General features: G+C 40.2%; 1 protein-coding gene across 2 annotated transcripts; it reads right to left on the bottom strand.

The window, feature by feature from the left end:
* Positions 1-201: 201 nt before the first annotated feature.
* On the bottom strand, positions 202-16,482 carry LOC117897335. 2 transcript variants are annotated; one of them, XM_034806105.1, is made up of 2 exons: positions 16,477-16,482; positions 202-1,938 (listed from the first exon to the last, which is right to left on the bottom strand). In XM_034806105.1, exon 2 carries the CDS (start codon positions 1,929-1,931, stop codon positions 543-545), a length of 1,389 nt encoding a protein of 462 aa, XP_034661996.1. In that variant the 5' UTR covers positions 1,932-1,938; positions 16,477-16,482; the 3' UTR covers positions 202-542. The 2 variants fall into 2 exon arrangements, with proteins under 2 accessions (XP_034661996.1, XP_034661997.1); XM_034806106.1 differs by lacking the exon at positions 16,477-16,482 and having other exon boundaries at positions 600-924; positions 1,002-2,362.
* Between the last annotated feature and the right edge of the window lie 1,097 nt (positions 16,483-17,579).

A 17,579-nucleotide genomic window follows, 5' to 3' on the forward strand; every position in this document is an offset into this window, starting at 1 on the left:
GGTCGGAATTTAACGGTTCGGAATCTGAATGATCGGACTTCAAAGGTTCGGAATCTGAATGGTCGGAAATTAAAGTTTCGGAATCTGAATGGTCGGAATTTAAAGGTTCGGAATCTGAATGGTCGGAATTTAAAGGCTCAGAATCTGAATGGTCGGAATTTAAAGGTTCGGAATCTGAATGATCGGAATTTAAAGGTTCGGAATCTGAATGGTCGGAATTTAAAGGTTCGGAATCTGAATGGTCGGAATTTAAAGTTTCGGAATGTGAATAGTCGGAATTCAAAGGTACGGAAACTGAATGGTCGGAAATTAAAGTATCGGAATTTTAATGGTCGGACTTCAAAGGTTCGGAATCTGAAATGTCAGAATTTAAAGGTTCGGAATCTGAATGGTCGGAATTTAAAGGTTCGGAATCTGACTGGTCGGAGTTTAAAGGTTCGGAAACTGAATGGTCGAAACACACCGAAGCTGAATGATCTGAAACTGAGGGCTCAACCTGCGTTTCTATCTTGTTGTTTTGATTTTCGGAAGCAGAAATATACTTATGTTTGCAGATTACAACTTAACATAGTCCTATCAGATTTCCCCGGACTGAATACAGAGTGCAGAATTTTTTCAGAGATTTCCAAATTATATTTATTTGCCTTTAGTTCAATGTTTGGCGTTTCAATAGGTTCACAAAATTTTAATTTTAGGTTAAATCTTCTTAAAAAATCTATTCCACATAAAATAGGATAAGGAATGTAGTTATCTGGAACAACGTAACATAATATTCTGTGCGTAATACCGGAGAATGACATAAATATCCAGATCTTCCCAAACGTACATAACCGAAAATTTCCCAATCCCTTAAAGTTCGTTTCCTTTAAACTGTTTTCTCTTAAATTAAGTGGTAATGCGGAATGACGTATTAAACTAATTGCGCTGCCGGTATCAAAAAGAGAAGTATACTGATTATAAATCCTATCTGGCGTATCTATAGTGTCGCAAGAGATTCTTACCGTATTTATTACTGCCACTTCGTTATCGTCTACCTCCTTGCTAGTCCCTTCCTGTCGGAATTGATCCGACAATGGCACCGCTTTATTTCCTGAAGGTGGTGGGACCTTGCAGTTTTTGATAGCATGGTCCATGGAGCCGCAACGGAAACAGGAGCCCTTCATCCTCTTGGGCTGTGTACACGATTGAGCGATGTGTCCAGTGCCCAAACAATTGTAGCAGAGTACCGTAATTCCACTGCTTGCCGGAATGCTATTGTGTCCCATCAGCTTCTTGGCCGACTGCGATGCGCTCCAACGTTTTTTACGCATTTCTTCGTAACGGTGCGACAGCTTCACAAGTTCGCCAATAGTTTTGGCCGGATAGAATATAGCAATGTCCGCGGAATCGTCTTTTAGCCCGTCGATCACGAACTGTACGGCTTGTTCTTCGTCGATCGGAGCTCGTTGCGCAATTTCTTGCATTTGCAGTACATAACCTAGAACTGACATCTTTCCCGGGCAATAAACCGTAGATTTGAGAGTGTTTATTACCTCTACTATTGAGGAAATCCGGCCAAATGTGTCCAGGAAACCTTTCTTAAAGGCAGCATACGACGTCGCCTTATTTACTTTCAAAAACAATTCTGCGTCCGTTTCCGCCTTCATTAAACGTCGCACGCACCTGAGCTTAAACGCATCCGTCCCCTTGCAGTTGAGCTCAAACTCTTCCATCCATGCATGAGCGCTGTTTACTTTTCCTGCATACGGTTCCATAATCTGCATAACCTTCTTGAAATTGGCTAATTCGTTCACGCTTCCCTTACGCAGTTCTTCCAGGGCTTGCTTCCTCTGGAGCAAACTTATCTCTGCTTCTATCATAAGGCGTTCGGCTTCCAGCCTCTTAGCTTGTGCATCTGGCGAAATTTCTGGACCGTCTGATTTTACTTCCATATTCTTGCTTTCTTCACCAGGTAATTCCATTAAGTCAGCTCCATTTGCCATTGCCAGTTGCCGAAGCTGTCTGAATGTTGCAGCCTGATCGAACTCAATGTTATTTTCGATCAGCCACTCTGAAACTGCGTGTCTGTTAATCTTCTGCAGAAACTGCGACGCCACGCCAAAATCTAACGGTACCGAACGTTCCAGAAACAGACAAATGCTCTGTATGTATTTGCTTATGCTGCGACGAACAGACGCCAAACGTACATATGTATGTCGTGCTATCTCCCTTCTGCTACCGGAGACTTACATATGTGCCGAATGTATGAGTGGCAAAAAAATTCTTCGAATTATGGGCACGTTTCCTTTATCCCACTTCTGAAGTTGTGAAGGGTTCTCCAAAGCACTATTTTGTATATTTTTACGGAGTTTAAGATTTATTTTTGCACATGTTTCCTTAAATGTATTTTTTATACCCGGTACTCGAAGAGTAAATAGGGTATATTGTATTTGTGCACAAAGTGAATGTATGTAACGCACAGAAGGAAACGTTTCCGACCCCATAAAGTATATACATATATTCTTGATCAGCATCAATAGCCGAGTCGATTGAGCCATGTCTGTCTGTCCGTCCGTCTGTCCGTCTGTCCGACTGTCCGTCTGTCCGTCCGTCTTGTTGAGCGCCTGGATCTCAGAGACCATAAAAGCTAGAGCCACCAAATTTTGCATCCAGACTTCTGTATGCTCACACTGTTACGAGTGTACTTCAAAAATGAGCCACGCCCCCTTCCGCCCCCGCAAAAGGGCGAAAACCTCCCAAATCTACAATTTTGAAGATAAAAGAAAACTAAAAACGCCATTCCGTGGGGAATGACCATATCTATCAGATCACCCACCCCGTTCCGCAGCTTATATTTGCTTCGCGCAGTGTGTGGCGTCTGCCCCTGCCGTTCCTCCGCCTCTGCCATGGCCGTGGCTAAACCCACCCCGTCCCGCAGCGTATATTTGTTTTTTGCACATTCTCTCATTCACACTCTGCTTCGCGCAGTGGCCGCACACTGGCCGTCTGCCGCTGGCTCTGCCTCTGCCGTGAGTCTGCAGTGTTTGGGTCTAGGGAAGGAGGGCGAGCTAAAGGAGCGTGTTGATGTGAGAAGTGTTGTAGATGTAGATGACAGATGAATAAAACATTTAAAATTTGACAAATAACCGCTTATGTACAGATGTAGTACTGAGTGCGGGGTATAAAAGTTGTGACGCGTAAGAAGCGTCTCACACGTCCCTTTTCGTTTTATATCGTTCTCTTCTCTAAGCAATCTCTCTCTCCTCCTTCACTTCCATCGACTCCCGGCCCGATCCAGCTATCGATCGCTGGTCCACGATAGTTTATTGATATTTAATATTTTGTTACTCGATAGCCTACCAGCTACTTCACACTCGATAGTTAACATTAGTTACTCAATAGCTTAAACTACTTAACATTCTATTTCTAGTGTTCGTTCGGCAAACAACTCTTTTTTTAGTTCAAAATTTTCAGTAACTTTTTTATAATATTCAACACAAAACTGAAGTACCTGGTCAATGCGGACTCATCTCTGCGACCAACCAATTTCGCAGTAGCGATTAAATATCAAAAAAAAAAACTACTTAACACTACTTAACAATCGATAATTAACATCAGTAACTCAATAGCTTAAACTACTTAACATATTAAACAATTTTCTTTTCTATTTTTATTTTTTTCTTCCATCCATAATTTTTAATTAAATTTTCTTTTCTAGATTTTTGTGATTTATTTTTCTTCCCTTAAGTGGCTTTTAGAATGTCGGCATCGAACAATTTTAATAACCTGAGAGAAGGAGGGAATAGGTGACATACGGTCAGGTGGGTCTAGTTAAGTGCGCATAGGTGTATGGTCAGCCGCAAGGGCAATGACCGCTGAGCTAATTTTTCCATACCCTACATGTGCAAGCACCAAAATTTTCTTTACACAAGGCGCGATGATATAATATATTAGATGGTTTTATATTGTCGTTGTCGTTGAGCGGCTTAATTGCGCGTGAGATATGTATATGTATATAAACGGCTCGGTCCCGATCGCCAAGTCCATCCGTTTCTCTGCCTGCAGGCAAGGTCCGGTGGCACCAAAAAGAAGGACTGATGATCGTGGTACTGGAGCGGACCACCCTCCGAGACCGAGGGTCAGGCCAGGTCAGCAATTTTCTGCCACACGTGGATCATAACCTATGTACAGTACATACACGTTTTTTTTTATGTATATTTTCTACACGCACATTAATTAAGTCTTCCAACTTTGAATGCAATTTTTGTTCTGTGCAGCATGCACTTAGCCTAACTATTTTACCCCTCGAAAAGCTGTGTATGAGAGAGCTAAGAAGGTTCTCGAAGGGCTAGCCGTAAGCTATGCTTGCGGAGAGAAAAGCTCACATGTGAACGGCGCTCGCACGTGCAATTTCGAAAGAGAGAGCTTTTCAAGATAAAAGCTTCTGATCTTGCATGTGGGCTCTCTATGGAATGCATGTACAGTGGGGAAGGTTCAATATTTTTGCGATAAAATAAGAAGACTGTTCCAAAAAAAATTTGTCTTAATACAATTTTTGTACAGACATTCTAACTTTTTGTTTTTGGTCTGCAACCTTTACAGAACTTAGAACGAAAGCTCAATAAGAATCCAGAGCTCAAGAGAGCTTACGCAGAATTTATCGATGAGTACAGGCAATTGGATCATTTAGAGAAGGTAGCAGCTGATAAGATACACGAGGTGAAATATATCATGCCCCATCATGCGGTGATTCGCCCAGAAAGTTTGACGACAAAGATGAGAGTCGTATTTTATGCATCGTGTAAATCAAGCAATGGGCTTGCTTTAAACGATACAATGCTGGTAGGAGCAACGTTGCGACCAGATTTGTTCGAGACCCTTACTCGATTCCGGTTTTATCGATTCGCATTGACTGCTGACATCTCTAAGATGTATAGGCAAATATTAGTTGAGCCAAGCGACTGCAATTATTTGTGCATTTTATGGCGTAATTGTAGTAATGACCCAATTAAGGTACTACGCCTTAAAACGCTTACCTATGGAACCAATTCAGCACCTTTTCTAGCAGTTAGATGTCTTTACTATTTAGCGGATCAATTTGGGGAATCGTTCCCATTAGCTAGCGAAGCTGTAAGGCAAAACTTCTACATGGATGATATGCTAGCTGGAGCGAGCTCTTACGAGCAGCTAAAGGAATTAAAAAATGAAGTTACCGAGTTGTTAAAGTTGGGGCGATTCGAGCTTCATAAGTGGCGTTCTAACAGCTATTGTGATGGAGATCGTGCAGACGTAGTAGAACCATTAGAGCTACAGGAAACAGATACAGCAAAGACGCTTGGAATATTTTGGGCTTCGAGGATTGATAAGTTTAAATTTTCGTACGTCGCAAGGAATTCGGACAGCATTACGAAGCGTATCGTGTTATCAGAGTTAGCACAGTTGTTTGACCCAATGGGAATTCTAAGCCCACTTTTGATTTTAGGAAAGATTTTCATGCAAGAACTGTGGCTGCTAAAGCAGCAATGGGATGAGGAGTTGCCACCAAGCTATGCGCTACAATGGCAGAAATACAGAAGCGAATTGGAACTTGTTCATGAGTGTTCGTTGCCACGAGCTGTAGTGCCAGTCCATGCATCGGCAGACAGAATTGAGCTGTCTGGGTTCTCAGATGCCTCTTTTAGAGCTTACGGAGCGGCGGTATATGTTCGCGTCATTGATAAGCATGGAGGCATTTCAGCAAATTTGTTGGCAGCCAAATCGAAGGTTGCACCTATTCGAGTAGTATCGCTACCTAGATTAGAATTAGAAGGTGCGAGACTGTTAGCGCAGCTTATGGCAAAAATCAAAAGGTGTGCACCCGAATCGTTTTCTAAGGTCGGTTACTTTACAGATTCGACAATTGTTTTGAGTTAGATCGCATCGCATGCTAGTCGTTGGACAACCTTTGTGGCCAACAGAGTAGCAATAATTCAAGAGCTGTCGAACGCACAGGAGTGGCACAAAATAGAATCAAAGCAAAATCCGGCAGATATCGTTTCTCGAGGGCTGTGCACAAGTCAGCTAAAGGCTTCGTCGTTGTGGTGGCAAGGACCAGAATTCTTGCAGTTGCCTGATGAGCAGTGGACACTTGGGGAATGGCAAGGTCCAGAGGGGCTCCCCGAACAACGAAACAACAAATTTAGACTGCTAGCCTGTCCAAAGATTATAGTAGATGACATAATAGGAGGTAGCGAATATGCTCAGGATTTTTTAAAACTAACGAGAGTTTTTGGGTTTGTTTATCGTTGGCGTCAAATTGCACAAAAGATTGATTCGACTAGAGCTAAAGAGCTAACGGCACTTGAATTAAAAGTTTTTACACTGAGATCGAAAAATTACGCAATGGCAAAATTATAAGTTCTTCAAAAATTCAAGCACTTACCCCGTTTCTAGACCATAATTATATTGTTGTAAAATCATTGTTTGAATATACGCATCGAAGCAACATGCATGATGAAGCACAAGCGTTATGTGCTTTTGTGCGACAGCGCGGTCATCAATGCTAGAAGACTAGCTCGCAGCACGGTAAGGTGTTGCATTGCATGTTTTCGCCAACGTCCAATATTAGCTACGCAAATTATGGGTTCCTTACCAGCAAGCCGAGTGCAGCAAGGAGTGAAGGCCTTTGAACGTACTGGACTCGACTACGCTGGACCGCTATGGATGCACTTCAACCAAAGAGGACGGCGGCCTATCAAGGTTTATCTGTGCGTTTTTGTGTGCTTTTTGAGCAAGGCTTGCCTTCTAGAGCTTGTGTCAGACCTGAGCACCAACGCATTTATAGCCGCACTCAAACGATTTTTTGCTCGGCGTGGGATCAGCGCAGAGCTGTTCTGTGACAATGCCACCAATTTGGTTGGTGCTTCACGGGAGCTGAAGGCAATAGCGGATTTGATCTGGAATGACAGTGGCAAGCACCAAATTGTGGATCAGTGCAGCCAACTCGGTGTCAATTTCCATTTTATCCCACCTCGATCGCCGCATTTTGGAGGACTATGGGAGAGCGCGGTAAAGGTAGCGAAGCAATTGTTGGTGCGAAGTTTCAATAGCACAGCGCTTAACTACGAGGAACTGGTCACGGCGATAGCACAAGCAGAGGCAGTGATGAACTCACGACCGCTTCACCCACTTTCGTCGGACAGTAATGACCACGAGGCATTGACGCTGGGTCATTTCTTAATTGGTCGACCATTGAACTGCATGCCTGAGCCATTTGATGAGGACATTTTGAAGTTATCTGCTGCTAATCGATGGAAAAGAATCGTCTCAGTACACCATGCATTTTGGAGACGCTGGTCGCTGGAGTATTTGACGTTGTTGCAGGAGCGAAGCAAGTGGTCTTCGGTATGCAACAACATTCAACCAGGCATTTTGGTCTAAATTGGAGAAGACAACTTACCCCCAGGACAATGGGCTCTGGGTCGTGTACATCAAGTTCATCAGCTTCCAAGGCCGGGAGCATGTTTACGCCAAATTAGCGCAAAGGGCTTATGGCCGGAAGCAATTAGTATTTGGATATAAGTAAAACGAATTTGTAGCATTAAGATATTGAAATGTTGCATTTTTGACATGCTCACAGAAGTTTGGTGCTATAGAACATACATGTAATATGTGAATATCGATAGAGAAAGAAGAAGAACATGCATGTAATAGGTGAATAGCGAAATTGAAAGAAGTAGAGTATTAAATTGATTGAATTCCGACTCGGTCAAACCAGCAGCACTTGGCTTTTTATTTCGAGACTTTTATTTTATTTATTGAACTGGTTGCGAGGAGTTGCGGAAATACAGGTAAAGAGCATGCCAAAAGGCTTACGAAAATACAAACAGCAAATGAACTAAAAGGTTCTGTTTATTTTCACAGAACAGAACAAAACTAAATGTAAGTCTCAAATTGTATAAATAAATGTAAATACAACATTAGTTTACTCAATTTGCACAAGCATTTTTCATCAGAATAATAGATTTAATAACAGTAATAGATGCTTTCAGTGTGATATCCCAGCCACCTGCTGGTGGCTCTAGCATTTATAGTCTCTGATATACAGGCGCTCAACAAGACGGACAGACATGGCTAAATCGACTCGGCTGTTGAATGCGATCAAGAATATATGTACTTATGTATATGATTTATAGGGTCGGAAACGTTTCCTTCTGTGATAGCTTGATTCATATGTTAGGTTTATAGGGCTGCTCGGTTAAGACTAGGTCCCTCGGAGACAGATCTACCCATTATGATACCCACACTTGTCATGGGATGTTATTCTGTGCAAGGAGGGGTTTTCAAAAACCAGCCCGAGGCCTCAATAAAAGAGCCAATTTCCCTAGACAGTAGGTGGTTGAGCACCACCTGTCTGATCTCGATCTGGCTCGGCCCGTCATCTGCGAGAGGATGTCTCGTTGTGGCCTCCGTATATCGCTGATCGGCTGAGCCGATCCAGTTCTGGCGAAGCCGTCCGGAATCTCATTGCCCGCGATGTCATCGTGACCCGGGCATATGATTCATCCTAGAAACTGATTTCGAACTAGTTATAAGATCATAAAGTTCCTGACAAATGTCTACATTCAATCACAACATTTTGTATATAATACGAAAGAAAGGAGACATGCTAGATTGTATAGCATTGCATCGTATCTCTCTGCACTGATGTTTACATTTAAAACTTCAATTGACGCGGGAACAAGCAGTCCACATGAAAGCAGCCCATATGCAAGCAGTATAGTGTTCAACCAAGCTTTATATAACGAGCTTTTAACATAAAGCTCTGTGACGCTTATTTGGTCAACAAGCAGTTCAAGGCGGTTACTTTCAAATGGGTAACGATAAAACGTACATACAAATCTATTTAAACACTGAAATGAAAGTTATTAATTTATGAATCTAACAACATCATTCCTGGATTTTGAACCCTTCCCTTATGTCTCGAAAAACTAGTAAGTATGATTAACGAGAAAAGGGGTAGCCGGTTAAATAAAAATAAAATCAGATAATATGATTGTTTTATTTATTCAAAAAGTACTATTATTTTCCGTCTATTTTAATAACATTTTCATAATAACATTGCAACTTAATGCTTTTTATTCTTATTTAATCCTCACTTGTTGATATGCTTCTCGCATTCCCTCTGTATTCTAATTAGTACATAAGCTAGCAATAATATTTTCATAATAACATTGTAACTTAATGCTTTTCATTCTCATTTAATCCTTAGTAGATGATTTACTCCACCCATTCCCTCTGAATTCTAATTAGTCTATAAAACTGGCCACAAGCCGACTTACCTACATAAAACTCATTTGCTATATTAAAACATTTCAATAAGTAATGCTAACAGAAGGAAATCTGCGAATAGCTTCAGTTGCTCTCCTCTCAAACTCTCGCCACAAAAGCCAATATTCTGACTCCGAATTGGGACTGTGGACACTGAGACACCCAACAAAGTACAATTTGGCCTCCGGGCAAAGATCGTCAAGAATAGACCGAGGAGACCGAGACCGAGGCAAGATCGCCCGACAACAACAATATGAAAAACTAATCAAAGCAGAACTCATTAAGCATAGTAAAAAATTGTGCTATTGTAATAAAATGGTTAAGGCAAACCGAAATCGCGCTGGCAATCGAATTAAACAGCCGATGGCCAAAAGGCAAACAAATTGCCGGGAAATCCCTGCCCGGACAAGCCAGAGCCCGCATCGGGTTGCAAGTTAGTTTTCATCGATAGCGAATTTATTATGCAAAGCAGAAGCGGTAAAAGATCAAAGCGCAGCGATAGCAGATAACACGCTTCGACTGCGCTTACCGAACTACAAGCAAATCTGTTCCGCGGCTCGCGAATGAGGCGGAGGATGCGGTTGAGGCGAAGGCTGACTCTGAAGATGCGAATGAGCCAGTGGTTGATCAGCGTCCAAAGTCGTCTGCCTAGGCGGCCCTTTTTTCTGCCGCTCACAAATAGATTAGTTTCACATGGTCATGGAGTTAGGAGTTTTAGGGCGCCATATTGCACACAGAGGGCCTCTAGCGTGTTGGCCGCTGCAGAAGTTAGGAAAAATTAATAATAATGTCGAATCGATTGATTTCAGAGTGGGCCCGGCTACGGATACGGCTCGAACACCACCACAAGAGAGACCCCAGCCAGGCAGCACCACCTAGACGGCTGGTCGTCAGCGTTGGTTCTTTTGGCTTTCGAGCATTGTCTTGGATTTCGTAAAGTTTTGCAGCATAGCCGACCCCGGGGCGTCTGCTTGGGTATCTTTTACTCTGTCGCTAGTTTGGGTGTGCGTGGAACTGTAACTTAATAAGAGGAAAGAGATGGCTGAGAGTTCAGGGACAAGTGGGAATGCTCTATACTTAGGATTGTAAATATATCATTTCATTGGATATCTTTGAGGAATGAAGGTTGAGACGAAGAATCACAGGTAGAAGTGTGGATTATATGGAAGTATAAAGAACTTAAAGTATGATAAGTGGGCTTTTAAATTTTATAAATAAAGAGTTCTTGTACGTCATTATTATACGAAAATCAGTCCGAGAGTTAGTTGTTTACCTTTATTAACTTAAAACAACCACTTAAGAGTTTTCACCCTTTGTCTCTACACAAACCCCCTCCAACCCAAAATTTAATATACCCTAACCGAACTGCAGGACCATCAAAAGTGAAATATTTTTCACTCAGCCTCGAGCAGGATCAATCTCATAGTCATAGCCATAGTCACAGTCTCGGTTGCAGTTCCTTTGCCAAGTTCAGACGTTGTCGTCATCGTCGTTGTCTGGCGGAAAAAATGTTATAGCCGCTGCATTTTTCATGACCAGCAAACGCATCGAGCAGCGACCAATTTCATGTATTTCAAGTCAGTATTTTGTCTTCGTTTTGTTCTGTTTTTTTTTTATTTTATTTTGTTTTTGTGGGCGCATTGAACCTACGTGTTTACAATTCTATTGGCAATTGGCTGGGAGTGAACTCCGATCCTGGGCAGATGCCTCACCGCTGCGTTAACATGACTTGACTCTAATGAAATACGACAACTGACTCGTGCTGGGCTGTGCTCTCCTCTGTGGATTTGGCTTGGGTCACTCCCTTTGAATTTTATAGGCGTGGGATTGCTTTGGGCTACACAAACAATAAGGAAAAAAGGAATGCCAAGACGCGAAAGGAATTTAAGCAAAGTGGAGCAAGTGGGGATACACAACATACGAGTGCATCCACGGATCGACTATTTTTACCCTCCCAAAAAACGGTTAAATAAAAGACTGAAGCGCGTGCCTGACGTGCTGACTGCCTTACTTCCGCTTCTTTGAACCCGAAACACAGTTTTCGCTCCCCACACCAGAACATTCCCTCTCGACTACGTTTCCCCCATTTGGCTAGTTAATATTCATGTTGTCTGCTGATAGTCTCCACGTGTTTGAGTCACCCGAGTGCTGGCAGCGGGTGACTCGTTCCTTCGCCAAGCGACACCCACAAAGAGTTCAAAGAACAAACCGAAGATAGTGTGAGCCTTAACTACGACTTAAAAGACCAGAACGTATGGGTAAATGACTCATCATATAATTGCTGTTTAAATATTGGTTCAAGCTTGAATTGTATGTCCATACAATTATTTCGTTGTGGTTATATTTTCTACCCATTAAAGTATTTCTTTGGTTATTTTTTCCACCCAGTAAAATAATTAAACATTTTTTGGGGAGATATTTTTTGACATCAACCAATACTAACTCTGTTTCCGATTCTCCTACGCTAGCAAATAATTGTATTCAATTCCTGGTCAATTGATATGATTTAGTCATTTTATATGACTAGTCATTTACCCATACGTTCTGATCTATCAAGTATTCACTTCCTGGTCAAATGCTGTCTTACACCTCTCTTAAAATCAATCGATCGATCGCTTGTTGGATATAAGAACTGAACCCCTTTTTATCCCCGGTACTCGAAGGGTAGATATATTGTATTTGTATTCGAAAGTGGATGTACATACATATGTAAATAACAGAAGGAAGAAAGAAAAAAATGAAAAATGTTAAATTCGAAAAAATCATAAGGTTGCTACGTGTGTATATCAACTGGGTCCGGGTATAAAAGTTGTGACGCGTACGAAGCGTCTAACGACGCCTCTTTTTTTTTAGCTAATTAAATATTCCTTGCAGCTAACGCACGATTGGTTTATGTTTAATGCTAATTTGTTGCCATGTACAATATCTGAAATTCTAAGCCACAGAATAAAGACACGAGTCCTGTCCTGCAGTCATTGACAGCAATTTGATGTTCGCTCCGCTCTGTCGGCTACTGGCTGAGAAAGTCGTGATTTCTTGCACTATTTAGGCCAGTGCAATACATTTCTTATATAATGCCCAAATAAATACTAATAATGCCCAAATAAATAATTAAATTCAAATCGTGGAACAATTATTATTTATGTATTTTACAAATTTACTTCACACTTTCATTCTTTAATAAATTAAATATTATTATTAAAAGGAAGGGCCTACTAATTATTCAAATGATTTGAAACCAATTTTCGATGAGAGATTTTAGGAATTCACTAATTGCAATAAAGGCAATAATTACAAATAAAATAAGTTAAAATCCATTGTCGATGTTTGATACAGGGAATTTCTTTTAATATTAATTGACTATTTACAGAAAGAATAAAAATTTGCCAGAATTTTCTCAAAATAATCATAAAAGCTAGACCATACAACAGAAGAACTTCTCGACAAAATCGAACTTTTTTCCTTTAGGAACCAAGGAATCAAGGAACTCGGAAAAAAGCCAAACAAAAATACCTGTTTTGAAATATTATTGAAAACAAATTTGTGCCATAGAAATAAAACATCATCAGAACATTTCTAAGGGGCATATCTTTCAAAAATAGTTGGCTTGGTTCTTTGAGGGAAAATCGTGTCGGGTTATCGTGTAGTGATATAGACTCTAATTTATTTTTAACATAAAGGAGTTTGCTGTGGAGTTTGATTAGCTCTACTAAGTAAATATTTACCACCCAGCTTACTTTCTTACCCAACCCGAAAATAACCTGGCTCAATTCCACTCTGATCGTCTTCTCTTACGAGTACATACATATGTAAATACGTAAATATGTACATACACACATACATACATATGTATGCCACTCGTGATACAAAATTTCATTCATTCTCCTTTCCATACTAAACCACAATCCACTGGCAATTAGCTAATTGATTTTGTTTATATCCAAAAACCACAACAAAAGTCACAGAAATCTGTTTGCCATTGGCCAAGGCGGGCTGCTTAGCCCACCTTTTGTGTGTTGACCACATAACAACGAAAGCCAAAATAAAACAACAAGACAGAGGAGAAACATAATTTAAATAGGTTTTTAAACGTGGCCAACAGCAACCAATCAACGAGCAGCTAAAACCCACACATACACATACACATACACATAAATGATTGATCAAGCGCGCACTAAGGATGCTAGGAATTATATAAAATATTCACAGATTATATCGGAATGTGTTCGCTTAAGTGAACAATGTTTGGATTGTCTGATTAATTGATTTATGGATAATTTGCATAGATTTACAGCTAGCGAGCCGGCTAAATGAGGTATTTGTGTGGGTTTAAGTGGGCAACTAGCTCTTTGTATGTGTTTTTACATGCTGTTTAAATTTGTGTGTCTGTTTCTGCTTTTGTGAGTGTTAATAGGTCTCGTTTGTATGCAGAAAGAGGCGGCTACAAAATGATCGCTTTACGTTTGGTATTGGTCGCTGAAGCTGTATGTGTGCGGCAGTTTCTGTGTGTTATATGTACATGTTATGGTATGTCTGTGGGTAGTAAGATTGCTCAGTTAGGTACACTTCACAAAAAAGTAGAGAAAGTTTGAAAGATTAATTTTAAACAATTAATTCAAAATAATGAAGAAATAAATGCGAATATCGAATATTTTTTTAGATCACCTAAATAACGTTTTATTTATAAATTATATGAATCAATATTTACACAACTGGATGGCATCCAAGGGTTACATATAGCTGGAACGATTTTATTAAAATTATAGCTTCTACTCAATGAGCAACTTTTAATCTCCCAGCATGCCAAATAAAAATCCTTCCATGTGTAAGGTTTACAAATTTATTTCTATTTGTATTGCTACTCCTTTCACTTCTTTTCTCTAAGTGCACGATCCTCCACCGTATTGGCTAAGAGCCCGGCTTGTGGTCTTGGCCGTGTGCTGCAAACTGAACGAAAGCTGCCTTACCTGTTTCGAAATCAAGTTTGTTGCTTCTGTGTCGCTCCGATGATCCGAACAGAAAGGTGCACGCGGGCATTCAACACGGTTGTGGCCACACAGCACACAAAGTTCGAGAGCGAGAGAGCACCGGGTTCTTGAGTGTTTTTATTTCGACAATTTGAAACGGATTTAACATAGGCCAGTAGTACGGCAGAATCCAATTGTCAAAGTCATAAAGCCGTCGGTAGGTCGTTTATTGTGGAACGGAACGCGGGAGAAGTGGAAGTCAAAATCGAAGTAGAAATCGGTGTTATCGGGCCGCGAACTTTCGATCTAAGCCATTTCGAGATGGTATGGTAAATGCCTAACGAGTGACGATGTTGCGCGTCATTTGGCCAATTTTATTTGCTAATTTCGCTACAGAGTTCTGAAAGAAACCCCCAAAAATATGGATCTAATCAATGTGCTGAATATGCAATGATTCTTTTCATTAATAAAGTGTCTTGAGAATAAAAGCAAACACAAACAAAATAAAAATTTAAACAAATACCGAATATTGTGCAAAAGCAACAACCCGTTTTTCGGATCTAATCTTCATAGTAAATAGTTAATATTAAGAATCAAATACCAAACAAATACAAATTTATACAAGTGCCAAACATTGAGAAGTATATGCCAGTAATATGCCAGATGCTAGCAACTCTATCACCAAATGGATATCGCAAATTGAATCTTTCAATTAAAGTAAGAAGTAAGAAGTAAGCAGAGACCGAGGTCTACTCCCAGACACACTTAATTTACCAATTTCTTTATTAACTTTTAACCGAAATCAAAAACAACAAAATACTCAAAAAGCAACCAGCAACCAACTCAAACGGAGGTAGCCCAAAAAACCGCATATTCAAGCTCAGACACAGCCACAGAGATATATCAGCAGAGTTCTTCATTTTATTAAATGACTTTTGGTGGTCCCTATTCAACAAATTCAAGCCCCAACTCAATGACACTCCAAACGTCAACTCGAACAAATTTTGTTTGTTGCCTTGTCTCTGCCCTCTTCCTATCGCTATGATAAGTTCACTTGACAATGAGTTGCAACAAAAAGCAACCTCAAGAGAGGCCAAGCCAAGATGCTACCCCCGGTAGACGGTAGTAAATACTCAAGTAGAAAATTTGAAATTCATTTAACAAAACTAATTTCAATTGTTGCACTGTAGAATGCCTAAGAAGATCTTTTAAGATATTTCTTGGCGCCAGCCCAAGTGGCCTGGAAAAATGCCGTATTTGTTTTGAATTTGGAAAGAAAGTGATAGTCGGTAGTGCATGCAGGAGGCGCCCGATTTAATGATTAGTTAATAAACTGGAAAAGGAAAGTTGGAAAAATTGGGTGACCATCCCTCCACACCCTTTATGTTCCCTTAAATACCAACATAGTTCAGAATTTATTCGAATTGTAGTATTCTTTTCAGTATTTGTCGAACACTGATGCCAGAAATGCACGCAACCCACCAAAATGATTTTTTGTTTTTATCATTTTTATAGGGTAGGTTGACCAATTTTATATCAGCCGTTTCTCCATAGATTTAAATCAGCAATACTTTAAACATAGCCGAATAAATGCATCCATATTTTAAAATAAGAGAACACAGGCCATCATTATAACCGTTACTCGAAGAGTAAATAGGGTTTATTGTATTTGTAAGGAATGACGGTTGTATGTAACGCACAGAAGGAAACGTTTCCGACCCCATAAAGTATACATTGTCTTGATCAACATCAATAGCCGAGTCGATAGAGCCATGTCTGTCTGTCCGTCTGTCCGTCCGTCCGTCCGTCCGTCCGTCTTGTTGAGCGCCTGGATCTCAGAGACCATAAAAGCTAGAGCCACCAAATTTTGCATCCAGACTTCTGTATGCTCACACTGTTACAAGTGTTACTTCCGCCTCCGCAAAAGGGCGAAAACCTCCCAAATCTACAATTCCGTAGGGAATGACCATATCTATCAGATCATTTAATTGGGATCCAATTGGATCATTATTATAGACACAATGAAGAAATTAATTTGCAGTGGCAAAACTCCGGTACTCTATTTACTCTTCCAGTACCGGGTATAAAAACGCCATTCCGTAGAGAAGGACCATATCTTCCAGATCACCGAATTGGGTTCCGATTGGTGATCCGATTGGATCAGTATTATAGCCAGAATGAAGAAATTCATTTTCAGTGGCTAAACACATCCCGTTTGCACATTCTCTCATCAACACTCTGCTTCGTGTAGTGAGAGGCCTGTGCCTCTGCAGTGCCTCTGGAGACTGTGTCGTTAGGGGAGGGGTGCGAGCTAAAGGAGCGTGTTGGCGTGAGAAGTAATGTAGATGTAGATGTTAATAAAAGATGTAGAAAAAATGTAAAATTTTAAATTTTAAATTTGAAAAAAAAACCGTTTAGGTACAGATGTTCTACTGAGTACCGGGTATAAAAGTTGTGATGCGTAAGAAGCGTCTCACACGTCCCTTCTCGTTTTTCTTTCGAGTTTTCCTAAATTTTTAAAGTTAAAATTTTGAAAAATTGATAATTTTTGCATTGCAAAGCTTAACTTCGGTAAACTAGTCGGCAAAATAATTCAAGTTTAGCTGCATCAATTTTCTTTTCAGAATGGCAATTTTTTGTAAATCCAGATCTAAGATGCTTAAGTTAAGTTCTGGACTAAAAAAACACTACAACTATATTCGAAATTTTATTAAAATTCATCAACAAAAAACAATAAAATAAAAATTAAAAGTGTATGAAACTGTACAATAACTAAGGCAATTTATTAAGATACAAAGATTAGAAGACAATTGTTAAATGAACATAAAGATTTCCAAAAATACAAAAACCTCTATTCCCCATCCTTACTCTCTCTTTCTCTGTTTCGCTGTAGCCTCCAGTCATAATACCAAATCGATTGATCGACTATTAAGGACTTAACGAGTTTCGAATATGACCAATATAGATATATTAACCCACTGAGTGTTTAGTATTTGTGTTGTAAGACATTTCATTAACCTCTAGGCCAGCAGTGGCCGCAGTCAAATCAAATTTCATAAATCATTTTTTCAAAACTTTCCCAAAGAAATAATGTCTTATGCAATCAAATGCTCAAACAAAAAGCGCCAACTCATTGTAGAAGAGGGGAGAGGAGAGACTGGGGAGAGACGTCTGCGCATTGTGGGTACTCCGCTGGCAATTGTTCAAATAAAGAGTCGATAACAATGCAAATCAGGTCTTTTGGATTGAGACTCGCCTTCAAAACAATTCAAACAATATTTTAACTATTTTCTGAGGTGAAGCTGTGTGCTCTAGGCGTACACC

The sequence above is a fragment of the Drosophila subobscura genome, chromosome O, assembly GCF_008121235.1.
Source record: "Drosophila subobscura isolate 14011-0131.10 chromosome O, UCBerk_Dsub_1.0, whole genome shotgun sequence".
Classification (NCBI taxonomy): domain Eukaryota; kingdom Metazoa; phylum Arthropoda; class Insecta; order Diptera; family Drosophilidae; genus Drosophila; species Drosophila subobscura.

What these genes read in the sequence shown, in the direction of transcription:
- LOC117897335 (XM_034806105.1), bottom strand. Translation starts at nt 1,931, where the DNA reads ATGGAAGTAAAATCAGACGGTCCAGAAATTTCGCCAGATGCACAAGCT.